This window comes from Rattus norvegicus, chromosome 6 (genome assembly GCF_021556685.1).
Source record: "Rattus norvegicus strain SHRSP/BbbUtx chromosome 6, alternate assembly SHRSP_T2T, whole genome shotgun sequence".
NCBI classification, from domain to species: domain Eukaryota; kingdom Metazoa; phylum Chordata; class Mammalia; order Rodentia; family Muridae; genus Rattus; species Rattus norvegicus.
Window position 1 is genome coordinate 128,801,667 of NC_141539.1, and position 17,910 is coordinate 128,819,576.

Consider the following 17,910-nt stretch of genomic DNA (forward strand, 5'->3'; position numbering starts at 1 on the left):
AGGACAATGGGTAAGAATCAGAAGGCCAAGCTTGGCCAGAGTGAAATGTAAGAAATTTTGAGCTAGTTAGAATAGTTGCCTTGGTAACCAACCTGATGGCCAACCTGTCAGGAAGAAGAACAAGTCCAGACTCTAGGGATTTCATTTCCTGGTGCTATAAATTTTACTCAAGCATTTTTACAAAATGTTTGATTGTGCCTGCTAATTGCCACTCGGTGACAACTGACACGCCTTCTAAACTCTGAAGTCCTTCCGTGGGGGTGGTTCAGGCTGCAGTTGATGACCTTAGTCACCGTCTGCTCTTTCCTTGGGTTTCTTCACAGTTCTCCTCACTGCCAGACTTGATTCCAGCACTCACGGCCGCTGAGCAGCGAGCTGCAGCCTCTCTGAAGTGGAGGACCCATGAGAAGCTGCTGCAGAAATACACCTGCCTGCCTCACATCATATCGAGCGATCAGATTTATTACCGTTTCTTACAAAGAATGTTCACCATCATGATGACCAATGTGAGCCCTGAAGTCCCCTGATTGTTTTGAAATTGGGGATTACTTTGTCATTACCAAATTCTTTAGTTTTTCAAGAAAGTCAATTCCTATCAGCTTGAAAGGGTGGCTTTCCCCCAGGTCCCGAGGAAGAGAGTCAAGTGTCCTCTGATTGCCCTTCGCTCTTCAGTGGAGGGAGGTGTGACCAAGATTGCAAGTACTCTGCCAGGATAAACTTGCCTCAGACTTTGTGTTGGTTTGAGAAGTGGTGTGTGCATAACCCAGCCTGCCCTCAAATTACCAATAGATGAAGATGGCATTGAACTTCTGGTTCTCCTGCCTCTGTCTCTCCAACTCTGAGGCTATAGGTGTGTGGCACCATTCTTGATTTCTGTGGTGCTGTGGATTGAACTCAGGGTTCATGCATGCTAGGCAAGTTCTCAACCTACTAGATACAGTTCCTGCCCTTTTACCTCAGACATGTTTCAGTTCACTGGAGAGAAAGATTGACAGGACTCTGTAATGTCAACTGCTGTTTCTCCTGCTGTCCCCACGTCAGCATCTCACATCTGTCAGGCCTTTATTCCCAAGGCTCCCTGCAGCCCCCTTAGTCTGGACTGTGTCTGTTATAGTCCCTGAGGGCAGTTACATTGGAAGCATGCAAGCCTTGGTGTAGAGCCTCTTGCTGAAGGAGAGGAGGAACAGCTTGCTTTCTAGATAGCTAACTGGAACCTCGTGAAGTTATCCACCTTTTATAAGAACCTCACAGTTCTCCTCACTTCCAGACTCGCTTCCCACACTCACTGAGCAGTGAGCTGCAGCCTCTCTGAAGTGGAGGACCCATGAGAGGCTGAGAAATGCACCTGTCTGTTTAGCCTAAAGTTCACTGTATATTCACGGTGGCATCCTATTGAAGTTTGTAAATTTCTTTAAAGCTGCAGCTAGTGGGGATGTAGCTTAGCAATAAGGTCCTTGAAGAGCATGCATAAGGTCATCCATTTCCTGTAACAGGAAAAACAAACAAACACACCATGTTTCTATGTTACAGTCTTAGCAGGAGCATCTTCACTTTCATAAAAGGGAAATGAGGATACCTTCATTTAAAATTCTAAAGAAGTGTTAGCTTCAAAGATTTAGAAAGTAGAAAAATATTAATGCTATTCTTTTTAGCTTAAAAAATAGGAAGCACACAATATTACCTACCACCCAACAAGCTCATCACACGTACCAATGGAAATCTGAGGAATCGAAGGGTATACCCTATGTATAATAATCTTAAAAAGTGACTTGACAATAATAACTCCTTGTTAGTTTTGTGCTTCTATCTGTATGTCTGTCTATCCATCCATCCATCCATCCATCTATTGTATATGTATGTGTGAGGGTATACAGGTATCATGACATATATGTAGTAGTCAGAAGATAACTCATGGATGCTGTTCAGAGGCCCTTTTCATTGATTTCTGTCCTAAATGAATATTTGTCTTGCATTATAGACATATTACATGAGGTACAAACTAAGGGTATTTTCATGCATCTTGTATATATATATTTGAAATTCTGTCATACTATAATAAACTGAAGAAGAGAGGAATAGGCTTTTATTTAGTTCATTATCTGGAATTCATTTAAGCTCTATTATGTTTCTGCTTATGTACAGGTCTTAAATTTTCATTTCTAAACCTTAGAAAACACCTTCCTTTTGTATCCAACAGTTAACAATATCATATAGCATGGTGCCCAGTATAGCATGGTGCCCAGTAGGACGGACACATGTGTAGGTGGAGAAGGACACAGCCAGCACCACTGTCTCAGTGTCACACAGCTGTTCAGGGTCCCACTGTGGTAGTCTGGACATTCGGTGAATGGAGAATTATAATGTAGATAAGTCAGGCAGGATGGTGTACATGAATTACAGTGGTCAGGGTATATCTGGTTTAAAGAGTTTTCTTTTATGGTATTAAGACTTCCTCTCTAATTTCCAGTACAGGTAGCTGGTTCAATTTAAAGTTCTGTGTAGTGGTGTGATGGGAATCTGAAGAGAGGGTTTGGAACATTGGAGCTACCTGTCAGCCAGCTGGGGTCCCTTTGCTCTGTGTGATGACACTCTCTAATGTTAACCATTGTGTAGAGTTCTGGGCCTTTGCCTTTGACAGCTTTTGCATAGGCATGGGAGCTGGAGATCCCTCAGTGAAGAACATTATCCTAGACATTTAGTCTCTAGTCCTAGATATACCAGTCCCTAAATTCCTCAGTAGTCAATCTGAACATGGATTTCTACATTTCTACTTTAGAGGTTACACGGTTCTGGTGATGTAACTGACATGTGCTATGTTCATCAGAATGTTTGTCAGATATGTGGAAATCATTAATATTTCTGAGGAACATGTCACTGAAGATGAGGTAGCAGGGAAATGATAGTCAAACACCAGTCACCTGGATGTGACTGTGCAGGATTAGCCTGTCAGAGGATATTTTATGTACCCAGGTGATAGTAACATTAAGTAGTAGAGATCCTTCCAGAAGGGTGTGAGCTCAGGATAGTGAACATGTCTCATTTAGCAATTGCTTGATATTGGTTTGGCAGGGAGTAATTGTTGAGAACATACCTTAGGGTGATGATTATCCTTCTTGTTTTATTTATTTAAGAACGTCTTACCTGTCCAAAGAGCCGCAGCACGAACTCTGTGCATTTTTCTACGATATAATCGCAAACAAGAGCAGAGGCATGAAGTCATTCAAAAGTTAATTGAACGTAAGCAATGATTTTGGAAAAAAGTTACTAAAATAATTGACCTTAATTAGATCTTTAATGCATTGTATGTAATTTTTTGAAGCAAAATTGGACTGATGTTGGTAAAAATCTGGTGTGTGCTTTTATTTGAATTTTGAAGTTTAATTTGTATTTGTCTTGGAAATCTTTATGTCAAAATTTCATAGATGAAAATAATATTTAACCAGAGTGGCCTTTTATGAATTCCAACACTTGAGAAATTAAAATACGTAAATGTAAGTTGAAAGGCTAATTTCTACCTTGGTGAAATAGCATTCATAAATCTAATAATTTATTATACAATGCTGTTCTCAGTATGTATTGAATGAATAAAATGTAGGCTTATAATTTTTTACTGAATGGTGTTAACAGCATTGGTTAGCAGAATGGTGTGACTCTAGTGAGCTGTAGTGGTTTAGAAACTAGGTCAACACATGCAAACTTATTGTGATTTGTTAAGGGCTAAAATAATGGCAAAAATCTTTAAGGTGTTAATCTGGTAGCAAATATATACATTTGTCTAGTGAGCTTATTAGTCACTGACTACTTGGCTTTGACTACAATTATGCTTAATTGGTTTTTAATAAAACTATTATCCAGACTTCCTAACTACTATAATTTATCATTTTAATCAAGAAATACCACATTTCAGGTGAAAGAGTATTTTATGAAATTCTATTTAAGAACAGTTAGGCTCAGTATGTTTTGCTTTTTCTTCCCATGACCTGATTTAGTTCTGTTTTCCTTTTGCATGAGAAGGGTCTTCCATTCAGAGTACGTTGTTTGATTTTTAAAGATTCTGTTTGGTCTTAAGTATTAAGAACATTGCCTTTGCTCATTTATGTAAAAATGAGAAAATTATGCTTTGAATACTGACCTATAGTAATTGTGTTTACATATGACTTCTCCACTTCAGACACCTTTAAGGAAACAAAAAGAGAATAACTAGTTTAATTTTAAAAGGCTTGGAGAGCCTGCGTTTGAATTAGTCCAAGAGTATGCATCCCATCATCCTGTTTTCCAGGTATAAAAACGGTGTGTGTACAGGGTCCTTAGCATGTAGGTGGCGGCCATTCATAGTGACCTCATCATTCAGTCATCACAGGTCATCCCAAAGTGGTTCTTGGTGTTTTGTATAGTAACACCACTTCCTAGTTTTTGACATGTAAATATTGTAGTCTACAAATCTAGAGCACATAATGACTATTTTTCTCTTATTGATTATATTTGTTAAATAGATTGCAGATAGAATTAAACTTTACATACATTTTTGGTGTTTCGTTTTGTAATATATAATTTCATGTAGGAAATACTGTATTATGGTATTTTTGTTGTTTGTAGAGTTGGGTCAAGGAAAAAGTTATTGGAATAGACTTCGCTTTTTGGATACCTGTGAATTTATCATAGAGATATTTTCCAGATCATTTTTCTGCAAATATTTCTTTCTACCTGTTATTGAACTAACACATGACCCAGTGGCAAATGTGAGGTACGTATCACTTTTCAAGGTTTGAAAATGTTGCATTTCTCATTTCTATTGTGGTAAACATTTGCAAACCCTTTTTCTTAGTTAATCAAGTGAGGAATTGATGCTTGCTCTCTGTTATTTTTGAAGCTTAACTTAATAGTCATACAAGTATGGGGTATAGCATGATAATTTAATAATTTGGGTATTAGATGTAACAATAAAATCTAGGTAGTTAGCATTTTCATTTCCTCAACTATTTGTCATTTCTATGTGCCCACAGCCTTCAGCCTGGTCTTCTAGTTATTTATAAAATGTACAGTAAGTTGTTGTGAGCTGTAGTCAGAGTGCAAGGCATTCCTCCTATATTAACCGGCTTTTGGTGTTCTTCGCCTGCCTCCTTCCAACCGTCCTTCTACTGCTAAGAAGCACCGTTCCATTGCTCACCTTTTTGGCTTCCACATCTCAAAAGGAACGGGCAATATTTATTTCACTGTAGGGAATGCCTTCCTGTTCATCTGGGTTGCAGCAGTGTTCCATTTTCTGTTAGCGCTGAATACTCAATGTATTTATATACCATGTTCTCTTCACCCAATTGTCTGTTGATGGACATCTCAGTTGGCTTCATGGCTTGGTTAGTAAATAGTCTTGGGAGACAGAGTCACTCTCTTCACTGATATCTGAGATCTTTTAGCTTACTGGGCTGAGCAAGCACAAGTCAAGGCCAGCCTGCCAGCCTGGCTCAGCAAATGTCATCTGTATGATAAGAGCCTTAAAAGTCTTGTTTACCAAAAGCTCTAGTCCCTAATTTCAAGAACTTTATAATCTTGTGTGCCCACGAATCAATGTTTTCTAGACATACTTTAGGTGATAAAGAGTGATTTATGCTTTGTGTGCTTCTCAGGTGAATGGTTTAACATTTAATTTACTGAGTTTAGACACCGTCCAGGCTGGGAAAATCCTGTTGCTATTCAGAGGAACCTTTTCTTCCGTGGCCAGAGTGAAGGAAGTTTTCTGGAGAGGACTTGAGAGTTCTTAGTTAAAGCGTCCCCTCTATCTGTGCTGAGCAGTGAGTGAGTTAGAGCCCTTGGTGTTTAATGTTGAGAATCCCAGAGACAGCTTCTTCACCTCTTCAGATGCACAGAGCCAAGGGCTATTGTGTAGGCAGTGCTCTCACCTGAAGGCCTGCAGACAGCATCCTGGCAACCCTTGGAATGGGATGTAGGTGCCTCAAGGTTTGCAAAAGCAATACAGAGCATTAACCCGGAGAGCACATGATGAGGGAATGACTGCAGGGGCTGTAAGGCATCCCTTTCCAGAACTGGCCTAAAAAGAGGCAGAGTTGGTGTTTATCAAAGCAGAGCACCTCAGTGGCAGCCGTCCTTCCCCGGGATTCTGTTCTTCAGTCCGGGTTCTCTGTTCTCCTCCCTGAGCCTCCCGGTTTCTTCTTTACCCAGCTGATCTGCACAGTGGCGGTACCTTAGATGTTTCCCATTCTCCTCCTCTCTCACTGCCCCTATGCTAAGTGTCTTCATCCTAGGCCTAAACTGTCAGCTGCAAGCCTTCCTCACCTTATCTCTTGCAAGGACATCCACCTGGACAGGCTTCCTGAGCCAGCTGCAGATTTCTAATCCCCATTGAAGTTCTAATGGGCCTCCCAGACTTAATCTGTCTGGCATTCAGTGCTGGGTCTGTTTTGTCTTCCTTTTGCAGTCCTCTGCATCTCAGGAAGCTGCTGGTTCATCTTCCCCCTGCTTAAGCCAAATCCTAAACCCTGTTTTCTCCCCCATCCCAACTGCAATCTCTGAGGCCACACTGCAGCTCACAGAATACATGCAGACTGCAGGCTTCTCTGGGTACCTGCTGCTGCTGCTTCTGGCCCAGAGTGCTGTCAGCTCTTGTTGGGGACTTCTCTATTGTTTCTTAACCACTTCTGGTCTAATGGCAAAGCAGCACATGGTGATTAGGAAAGTTAGGTTGGATCATTTTACTCCTGGGCTCAGACCCTCCAGTGCGTTCAGGGCATTTGAAATAGATGCCTGGCTCCACGCAGTGTCACAGGCCCCGTCACCAGTCAGGTCTCCTCCTAAGCTCATCTTTGCTCTACTCTACCTCAAAGCTAGTTTGCTAATTCAGAGTATCACTAGGCAAGCCTTCCATGATGGCCACAATGCTTTTCAGACGCTTGAGTGGCTTGCTTCCTGATTTCCTAGGTCTTTCCTAGATTACCATCTGTTCAGTGAAAACGTTACTGACTTCTCCAACACCACCTTCCACCACTCCTGGCGGACATTGTCTTTATCCATGCATTCTGTCTTCCATGCCTCATACTAGAATGCAAACCCCTGAGGGACAGAGGGTTTTGTTGGTTTGATTCCATTCTGTGTCTTGGCATCCAAAATAATGGATGCCTTATAAACAGTAGGCACTCCGAGCATACCTGATGCATGGGCAGGCGAACTGAGGCACATCCCCATTACTCTTAGTTATTAAACTTGCTGTCACTACAGAATGAAACTTTGCTACCTGCTGCCCAAAGTGAAGTCCGCTCTGAAGATACCTGCAGATATGCATCTCCTCCAGCAGTTAGAAATGTGTGTGAGAAAACTCCTGTGTCAAGAAAAAGATAAAGATGTTCTGGCCATTGTGAAAAAAGTGAGTGTCTCTCCTGCTGAGTTAATGTGTCTCAAAGCATAGCAGGTAACCTCAGCTTCCCTTCCTTAGCCTGATAGGGTACCAAGCTTTTCAAGTGCAGACAGAATGAATAGACAGCAGGGTGTGTGTTTGCTGCTGTTAGCACAGCAGTTCCTTCAATGGGCATTTATTTCTAAAGGGCAGTCAGTTTTTGTCACTCAGGAGTTCCCTGTGGGAGAACTGAGCGACTGCGAGGTGTTTGTGACCTTGGCTTAGATGATGACTAATACCTCTTTTCCTAGGTCTTATTATAAGTGATCACAGTCAGGTAAAATTAGGAAATTTTACTGACAGGAAAATTAGAGACGTCATGTTATCTGGAGGAGTGTGCGAAGGCCCTGTAAGAGTGGATTCAGTTGTCTCTGACTTTGAAGGGTTAGATCTAGACACTGGCTGCTCGGGGACAAGCTGATTGGTATCAGACCCCACCATGGAGAGCCGGCCTCACCTCAGCCCAGCTCTTTCCAAACGTCCTCATTTAGGCTATGTGACTTTGCTCTAGCATACAGGCCTGTTATGTGGGTTGAGTGGAAATTTGGGAAAACTAAGATAGTAAAGAATTTGGGTTAGTGATATCAAACCTTAAAAAGGCTTTAGCCTTCAAAAGCTATAGTTAATATGTAACTGATACTGTTATATGATGGATAAAAAGGTATGAATGGGTGTGACTTTGAAACAGTTTTGAATGTTTATTGGTGGTAACAGATTAGTTTATTAATATCATAGTGTTAACTCTTCCCTTTGAACTCCTTGGGAAAGGAAGCGCCTTTTTGACATAATTGGTTGGTTGCATTTTCTTACTGTTGAATCTGTGTAATTTCTGACCTCTTTCCTTGTAGACAGTATTAGAGTTGGACAGAATGGAAATGTCTATGGATATGGTAAGTACACGCTGTTAAGAGACATTTACATCAACAAGAAGTTGTCACTAATGACTGACAGTGTCATTTTAAATTTTACACAGTTCCAGAAAAAAAATTATGAGAACGATTTGTTGGATCAAGAGAAAGAAAGAGAGGAACTGCTGTTTTTGGAAATGGTATGTTGTTTCCCATGGACACAGGCCTTTCCACTTAGCAATAGCTGAGCTTTGTAATAACCTAATTTATTTCAATTTTATGTTGTTCCACATTTCCTAAAAGGCTAAAGAAAAGCCTCGATTTTCTGAAGTTTTATTTTTTATAAATTAGAAGAAAAATTACACTTGAGAGTGTTTAGCAAAATAAGTTTCTTAAGTGAAACTAGTGTGTAAGTAATCACATGTATTGAGTCCTAGTTGAGACATTCCCTCCTGTCCCTGGCAATCCATCCTCAGCATCCACCTCAGCATCCACCTCAGCATCCACCTCAGCATCCACCTCAGCATCCACCTCAGCATCCACCTCAGCATCCACCTCAGCATCCACCTCAGTATCCACCTCAGCATCCACCTCAGCATCCACCTCAGTATCCACCTCAGTATCCATCCTCAGCATCCACCTCAGTATCCACCTCAGTATCCACCCTCAGCATCCATCCTCAGCATCCACCTCAGAATCCATCCTCAGCATCCACTTTAGTATCCACCTTAGCATCCACCTCAGCATCCACCTCAGCATCCACCTCAGTATCTATTCATCCTCAGCATCCATCTCAGTATCCACCTCAGCATCCACCTCAGTATCCACCTCAGTATCTATTCATCCTCAGCATCCACCTCAGTATCCACCTCAGTATCCACCTCAGAATCCATCCTCAGCATCCACTTTAGTATCCACCTCAGCATCCACCTCAGTATCCACCTCAGTATCTATTCATCCTCAGCATCCATCTCAGTATCCATCCACTAAAAAGACAATCCTGTTTTATTTTTAGTTATGTGTTATGTATGTGAGAAAGGAGTCAGATCCCCTAGAACTTGTTACAGATGATTGTTATTCATGCAGCATGGGTCCTCTGGTAGAGCATTACTTGTTCTTAGCAACTGAGCAATCTCTCTAGTTCCCAAAAATATATTTCAAAGGTTTGCCTAATAGTTAAAAGATGTTAGAACAAATCCAGAGGTGGACAGTAGATACCCGTATGAAGGACTGAAGCTGGTCCAGGCTGTTGGGCTCTCATCTGCAGTGTTCCACACACTCACAAGCTGACGGTCAGTCAGCCTTGCAGCATCTTCAGTGTGAAAATGCCAGACTTAAGTGGTTTTCTACATATCAAACTTAAATATTTTAAATGTGTTTGGCAGACTTCTCTTTCCTCTCAGACTTTGTAAAGAAAAATGTTTTGTCATTTGCTGAATAGAATTGAAATAGGCATGGTTAAATAACCACAGTTTTACTCTCTGTTGATGAGAAAAACCAAACACCTTGGGGAAAAAATGCTCATTATAGAGCGATGCCAGAGTCACTGTTTTAGCTGGACAAACTTCCAAGGGCAATATTCTGTGATGTAAAAGGGCCACAGAAACAAAGCAAAACTGAATTCGTTAACACAAGCACAAAAGAGAAAATCCATTTTAAAGGGTTATTTTTTGTGATGTATATTTGTATCTCTAAAGCGGAGAGTCATTTTCTCCAGAGCAAGCTTCCAAGCTGCACCTGTAACACAGTGCTGTGTCCCAACAGGAACAGCTAGAGAAGGAGAAGCATCAGAATGACGGGAGGTTGACCAGCGACAAAAGCTTTGAGAAGAAACGTGAGTGCTCTGTCTCCCCACTATGCTTCAGGGTTAAACATACCTGGGGAAGTCAGGGCCCTGCTTGGGGGTCTCAGTCGTTTCAGCAGAGGAATTTAAGAATGCATGCAAATCGAAGCTTGAGAGTAACTTTATTGGTATTTAAAAGAAAAACCCTGGGTCAGACAAGCTGTTAATCTTGGAGTGGAAGATGGAAAAGAAGAAAAGAGTTCAGCTGGAATGGAGGTGACCACAGGGTAGAGGGAGCCCGTAAGGTGGGAGCTTTGAGAGAGAATGAAGCCCAAAGCTTTAGGGAAACCATGCTGAGGAAAGCAATAGGAAAAGCAGACATTTGAAACTATGCCTGCAGCTCTTTGTAAGCAATTGCACAGAAGCCAGGAATCTGGGAGGGAAATATCATTAAAGAGATAGTTATTCCTCCCATCTCTTTATCAAGGCAAATCTGTCTTCTGAAGTAAGTTGGTTCCTGAGCAGCCCGACTGGATTAACTCCTAAGGGAGCAGACCCAGGTTCTACCCAAAGATGGATTCCATTCTTTTGGCCTTGGAATTACCAATGCCACAGTGACATTTGTGTCTTTGTATATTGAAAGACTATGCTAAGTTTTAATTTGGCAGGGAATATTACTTTTCTTACACTTCTTTTTAAACATTATTTTTGAGAATTGGCTGGTTAATGTGGTATAGGTATTAGGAAAATATAAAATAATAATAACAACAGGAGGCTAATAATAGTAATAATGATAATGATACTAATGTAAGGCTCAGAGCCTCTGGAAGGGACGCCTAATGTGAATGTCAGCTGTGAGCTTGTGGAGTCGGTCTTAAACAGCAGAGGCTGAAATGTGGAAGTATATAAAGTAAGAGCATTTGGAAAATCGTGCTGGTGAGTAGACATAATGATTGTATAGAAGTCAGATGAAATTGTACAACTTAAAAGTTTATTTTAGGCAGAGACTCCAGGACACCAACACAGAGCCTGTCCAAGAATGCGGCCATTTCTGTTCCTGGACCCTCTTCTAGCACCCCGTCAACAAGTAAGAAACATTCTGTATTATGATTCATACTTTTTTTTTCGAGGCAGGGTTTCTCCATGTAGCCTTGGCTGTCCTGGAACTCACTCTGTAGACCAGATTAGCCTCGAACTCACAGAGATCCACCTGCCTCTGCCTTCTGAGTACTTGGATTAAAGGCATTTGCCACCACTAAGTGACTCATAAATTTTTTAAAGACAAATTGGATACATGTTTTAAGGGTATTCTTTTATGTTCTTGATAGTGAAAACAAAAATGGAGACTTATTCAATGCGGCTATATTGGGAAGAGGAGCAAAGATTCCATGACGCCACTCCCTCCCCTCACTGCTAAATGCACTTTCAGGGTACTGTGATGAGGTTGAGGTCTGTAGTTATGCATATCAGGGTGGTCAAGGTCAAGGTGCAGCCCTGTCCTCCACTGACACATTGTCTCTCCTGCCATCTCATCTGATAGATTGCAAATCTCTTTGCAGGAGAAAAAAATCCCCTCTGCTTCCCAGAATTCAGGCTCACTCTTCTCCCTGCATGAAATTCCTGAGAGCATTCTAGTTCCTTGAGGCCCACTGTTTCAATATTGTGACGGTCAAAGGGTGGGACAGAAATGTCTGTGTAGAGTATCTTCTTTCCCACCAAGCCATTTACACTTTCCACTGTGAATGAGTTCTTAGCCATTTCCAGCTAATTTTTCATTTATCCTTAATGGGTAGGTTGAATGACAGTAATTCTAGTCCGCTCAGACTGAGGAGGCCAAACTGATCCTTCTGGACTTTTCTAGAAATGGTGTATCCTGAGGAGGACTTTGGGGTTGGAACAGCTAAAGAAAACTGAATTTTCTTCTTTCTGTTTTACTCTAGGCAAAGAAATCAAGAAATCCAAATTGACTCGAAGCCAATCTTTTAATAATCAAGCTTTTCATGCAAAATATGGCACCTTAGACAAGTGTGTTAGGTATGTGCTGGCAGCTGGTTATTCTTAACTAGAGTTGTTCTTTTGTGGTCATCATATTTATTTACATGAAATACTAATATCACTATAATCAGATTTAATTTTGAATTTTTTATGGGCTAACAATTTGTCACTTCTGTAAAGATGATCACATTAAAAATAGAAGGTGTTTAATATTCATTAAAAATAGGTACCTTTGTATTGCCAGTAGACTATTACCGTGATGTATGATAACATTATAGACTCTACCCACCATGTATGAGAAGGGAGGGATCTACTGTGCACACCTCTTAACTCCAGATGGTTGTGAGCATGCTCTGTTTGCCACAGGCTGCACGTGGGTGTGCTTCATATCATTCTCCATGTAGAGGAGCCATGGGCATGCTCGTCCAGTGCGGCGGCCCAGACAGGGCTCTGACAGCAGATGCGGATTTGCTTTCCATTTAGAGCCTCAGTCCAGTTGACAGGGAGTGGTTAGAAGCGAAGCAGCATGATTGGCTGCCACTGTTGCTGTTTGTGTTGTGTGCATGTAGCGTTTAGAGCTATAGGTCCTTGGGAAAGCAAAGCCGTTTTAAGAAAACAGGAGATTCCTGCACAAGACCGGTATATAAGATCAAGCTAGTCTGAGTTCTAGCATGGAGTCCCTACCCCTAACTGAGAGCTCCTGACAGCTCCTGGCTTCTCCGGGAGCAGAATCTCTGTTCTTTAAGGTCGAGGCCCTGGGTGGGTCAGCTCTGTTCTGGTGGATGGCCCCACACCTCTGGGCAGCACAGGTTGTCCTTGGTAGGTTGTTGGGGTTAGGTTTTGTTTGTCTGCTTTGTTTTTGTTTTTTAAGGAGGACATGAAGTTGGGAGACTGTGAGGAGATAGGTCAGGGTTGATCTAGGAAGAGTTAGAAGGAGGAGTGTAAGGGGGAAATATGGTCAAAATGCATTCTATAAACTGGGCAGCGGTTGCACATGTCTTTAATACAGAACTTGGAGACAGAGACAGGCAGATCAGTGAGTTTAAGGCCAGCCTGGTCTACAGAGTGAATTCTAGGACATCCAAGGCTACATAGAGAAACCCTGTTTCTAAAACCAAAACCCAAACCAAACCAACAAGATACATTGTATGAAGTTCTCAATTAATAAATATTTTATATTAAAAGGAAAACACAAATGCCTTTAAATTTCTCAAGATAACACATTGAAGAAAATGTTTTTTCTGTTATCAGTTATACCTTAATCTAGACTTTTAGCTCTAGCTTTTGACATCACAGTAAGCTGAGCATCAAAAGAAAATCTGTAGTTTTGAAGAAGCAAAGGGAATGCTTTTACATTGTAGAAAAGGTGTGTGTTTTGAAGCATGAATGCAAGAAAAAAAAGCAAACACAAAAAGCAGGTTTCTTTTTTTATTTTTTGTTTTTAAACTTGTATTTTATAACTATATTTGTACAAAGGTGAATACATTAATATTACATGTTATTATAGTCAACTTCCAGTTACTATAACAAAGTGCATGGTGTCATCAAATTATAAAGATAAAAGGTCCACTTTGGCCTCACAGTTTGGGCATGGTTGAGCTTGAGATTAGACAGCACAGTGTACGGCTGTCTCAGGGTCACGACCCGAAGCCAACTGGAGAGGAAAGGGCTCATCCCACTTCCAGTCCCATCACAGTCCATCATGAAAGGAAGTGTGTGCACACAAGGAGTCCAAGGCAGAACCCTGGATTCTGAACCTGAAGCAAGGCACGCAGGGGTGCTGTTTACTATTGACAAGCTCCTTGCTCAGAAAAGACAGGTTTCAAAAGAAGAAGAGAAAAAGGAAAGAGAGGAGGAGGAGGAGGAGCAGGGGGAGGAGGAGGAGGAGGAGGAAGAAGAGGAAGAAGAGGAGGGGGAGGAGGAGGAGGAGGGAAAGAAGAGCATTTACAAAACAAGATTAAAACCCCCAAGTATTAGGTGACTAAGATTGAAAACTGTGGTTGTGTTCTAACTGAGTCATGTTGCTTTTTAGTAAAAGTTCCACCTTAGCACACTCGTCTTCTGTCTCAGGGCTGGTGAGGACCGCCATGCTGTCACTAACTGGTAAGCAGCAGTGTAAACATAAAATGGCTATTTTAATAAGCTATTACTCTCTCTAAGCAACTTGTCTCTCTAATTCTAGATGTGATGTTTTTCTTAAACACGTGTCTTCATCAAGTCTTTAAGCAATTAAACTATTCCTGTCACTGGGGACACTGGGGTTCCTAGTCTATTTAATAAAAGAATCTATAAGCAAACTTGAACCTTGAGGGGAGTTTTATCAGAATTTAAGAGAAAAACAACAGGATAGGCAAGTTGTAAATCTTAACAGCTGCCAGGAGAAAAGGAGATGAGAAAAGGACAAAGTCATGCAGTCTGAGTTAAGCCAGTGCAGCAGAAGTGAGAAAGAATAAGGGAATCCAAAGCACCAGAGAAAGCACTTTTAGGCTCTGGCTAGCATCTAAAAGAGACGAGAGAAGACAAGGAAAGTTATGCCTTTCTGTGTCAGGAACAGGGAGTTAGCAGATCCAATAGAACTGCAGAAGGCCTTTCAGGGACTGTCCTAGGGGAAGGAATTCTGGGAAGAAAACTATGTCATCTCATGTAAGGCTAATTATTCTTCAAACCTCTTTAAGCATGGTTTCCTGAGTTGTGGTTGAGCAGACAGTGGTATGCTTCCATCCAGAGGTAAATACCATTCTTTTAGGTAGGAGGCAACCATTTTCTCTTAATGGGCCTTTAATGCTACTGTAACACAGCAATTGAAGAAATACTTAACTATGTCAAGACTTAGAGCGTGGCACTTATAAAGAGAGGAGAAGGACTTATGGTATGGTTGCTTGACCATGGTCTACATGCTTGCTGAAGACATTCAGTGATTTCTAAAGAAGTTGATTGAGCAGAATTCACTTACTATCTTATTGTCCTAGAAGTTTGTTCCAAGGGCCAGAAGATCCATATAATGACCAGGTTGTAAATGTTCTAGACACTGTGGGCTAGTCACAGTCACCCAACTCTGCCACTGCAGTGTGATGGCAGCCACAGGCTTTGCATGCTGGATAAACTTAACCACCTGTGCAGGTGTTTGTTTCAAAGTTTGCTGACTTGTGGGTTTTACAGTAGAAGACAGATTATTCATAGAAAAAACTAGAATATATTACTAAAAATTACTTGTGGCTTTCTAATTTTGTAAATTGGAAATATTGGTTAAGTGCTATAATAATGATTGGTAAATGTTACAATAGATAATAGTGGCCTTTAATTTTATAGGACCTGAAATCTTAAAGAGCTTAGCTACATTTTATTTTGAGTATTCTGTCTTCCCTTTTTACTATGTTTATTTTATTCTTATAACTATGTATAACATACAAGATAGTTTGCAAACTTTTTATTTTCAGAATAGACACTTTCTATAATTAAAGCATTGATATCCAGACACAGAAATCAACATGGTAGACCATGAATATCACTGGAAATCAGACAGAAGTGCATTCATCATGGGAGTTAATGATGTCATTACCATGTCTGGTAATGCATTAAAAAAATGGCACTAGACCAATTGAGTACTTGTTATTAAAGAAAACCCAAACTTCAACCTCAATTCATATCTCACCTTATATAGAAATAATTAACTCAAAATGTAAACTTAAGCAGAAAAGGTAACATTACAAATTTTTGAAGAAGATATGGAAGGAAGTCTGTAATTTTGGAGCAGGTAGATGTTTATATTAACCATAGCAGAATAGTAGTGACATAGTATATTGTGTTGGAATTTAAAGCTCGGGATTTTGAGATAGGGTCATAGAAAAACACAAGTGAAGACCTGGAGTGGAAGAAAATACATGCTGTGCCTGATCTGAAGAGGACTTGTTTCAGACTGCCCTGAGGAGTCTAAGCCTAGGCAGCTAAGCTTAAAAAGGACAAAAGATTTGAATGTGAACTTTTAAGGAAGGTAAAGGTATAAGTGTATGAAAGGATGTTTAGCATCGCCAGTCATTAGGGAAGATCAATGCAAAGCAGTGAGGAAATGGAACATAACAGTGTATGCCCACAGTCCTAGCACTCAGGAGTGGGAGGCAGTAGGATCAGGAGTTAAGTTCATCCTTGGCTGGGAGACCCTGTATCAAAACAAAACAAAACAAAACAAAGCAGCAGCAATGAGGAAAATGCTGTCCTGCTTGTTGCTCACTAACATGTCTGAAATTCAAATGCTTATAATGCCAAGTCCGAGGATGGAGCCTGCACTTCAGGCTTCCATTCACAGAGAGCTTTAGTAGGAGACAGACAGTGTGTCGGCAACTCCATCTGAAGTTACACACTGAAACCAGCACATCTATTCCCAAGCATTCACTGAGAAATATAAAACAGCCAGGCACGGGTTCACATACAAATGTTCACAGCGGTTTTATTTATCATAGTCAATAACTTGAATTATCTAGATGTCTGTCAGTGAACATTTAGGAGAAATGTTAGGCCATCCACATAGTACCAGTTATGAAGCACTAATATTCCTATATGGATGATTTCAATTTTTCTGATCATATGAAAAAAATAAGATGGTATATTCTGTATGAATCTTTTTATGTAAAATTCTAGAAAGTACAAGCTAATCTTTAATGAGAGAAATTGGAGGTCTGTAGACTGGGAGCTGGAGGAAGAGTGACTGACAGGTCCAGGAGACGTTTGGTGATGACTTGCTTTCACGTCTTAATTGTGGTAATGGCAGTGGATCATACACATGGCGAATCTTAGTGCAGTGCACTTTACTGTGTATAAACTATACCTCTATAACACTGACTTACAAGAAAAATGTCCACTGTCTGGGGTGTTCTCTCCTTGGTGAACATCTTTCTGAGTGTGCCAACACCTCTGCCTCTCCATTTTCAGATGACTCATTCCGGACTCGCAATACCAGTAGTGTTTCCGTTCCGGCTAACTTTTCTCCTAACCCTGTCTTGCCCAGCACTTCCCGTGGGCCAGGTAACACAGCTGATCCAAAGAGTAGTGGAAGTAAAGATGCCCAGCCCCGGAAGGCTACCTTGTGAGTACCAGGTGACCCACCACTGAGTGTGCTGTTTGGCTCAGGGCACCTTCCTTCCCTCTGCCACACTTCAAACAACTGAAAATGTCTCTAGCAGGGAGATGCTAGTTCTAGGGCAAATTTTCACTATGTCGGTGTGTGTAAGAGGTCCTATGGAATGTGTGACCGACACACTGTCTACTAGGTATGTAAATACCTAACCGTAGTATCCGATCGCCTTACCAGGTGGACGCAGCTGTTGCCGCTTTGAAATTCCACAACAGCACAGAACCCTGAAGTGTGGGCTCAGTGAGCTGGAAATGTTTGTTGTCAAAACTTATGCTTTGAAGTTGAAGATATGAAGGGCCTATTTTCTTCTCCCATGATTTCTTTCTGTGTGCTATTTGCATCTTGTTTGAATTACTATTTTTTGAACACTTAAAAGAATGTGATATCCGGAAAATCATCACGATGGCGTTCCAAGGGCAGCCAGGCTGTAGTCCCAGCTTTAGTCCCAGTTTTTGCACAGAGCACTCATTCAGACCACAGGGAAGCTTCGGAGACCCATATTTCCTTCTGACCCTATGCCACTAAACTCATGAGCTTTCCCTCCCTCCCTCCCCCCCCTCCCTCCCTCCCTCTCCTCCTTTCTTTCTGCTTTCGAGATGGGGCTCACCATGTAGCCCACTCTGGCCTAGAACTTGAGACCCTCTTGCTGTAACCTGGGCTACATGTACAGAATTCAAAGCTAACGATTTTAAGGAGCTCAGGAGACTGGGATAAAGTGGTGCAGATACCCCTAGGACGGAAGGAAGATTCA

At 41.2% G+C, this 17,910-nt stretch overlaps 1 protein-coding gene across 4 annotated transcripts in view; it reads left to right on the plus strand.

Annotated features, from left to right (window-relative positions):
• The window catches only part of Ppp4r4 (protein phosphatase 4, regulatory subunit 4), a 90,618-nt gene that overhangs the window by 70,082 nt on the left and 2,626 nt on the right, over positions 1–17,910 (plus strand). For 3 of the 4 annotated variants that reach the window (XR_015622111.1, NM_001414974.1, XM_087554344.1), the window contains 11 exon segments: positions 324–506; positions 3,132–3,237; positions 4,597–4,744; positions 7,231–7,375; positions 8,254–8,295; positions 8,379–8,453; positions 10,018–10,087; positions 11,037–11,123; positions 11,977–12,070; positions 14,064–14,134; positions 16,958–17,111. Coding sequence is in view for 3 of the 4 variants with exons in the window: in NM_001414974.1 (NP_001401903.1) it covers positions 324–506; positions 3,132–3,237; positions 4,597–4,744; positions 7,231–7,375; positions 8,254–8,295; positions 8,379–8,453; positions 10,018–10,087; positions 11,037–11,123; positions 11,977–12,070; positions 14,064–14,134; positions 16,958–17,111 (1,175 nt within the window). In the remaining variant the exon portion in view is untranslated. 4 annotated transcript variants of the gene reach the window in all.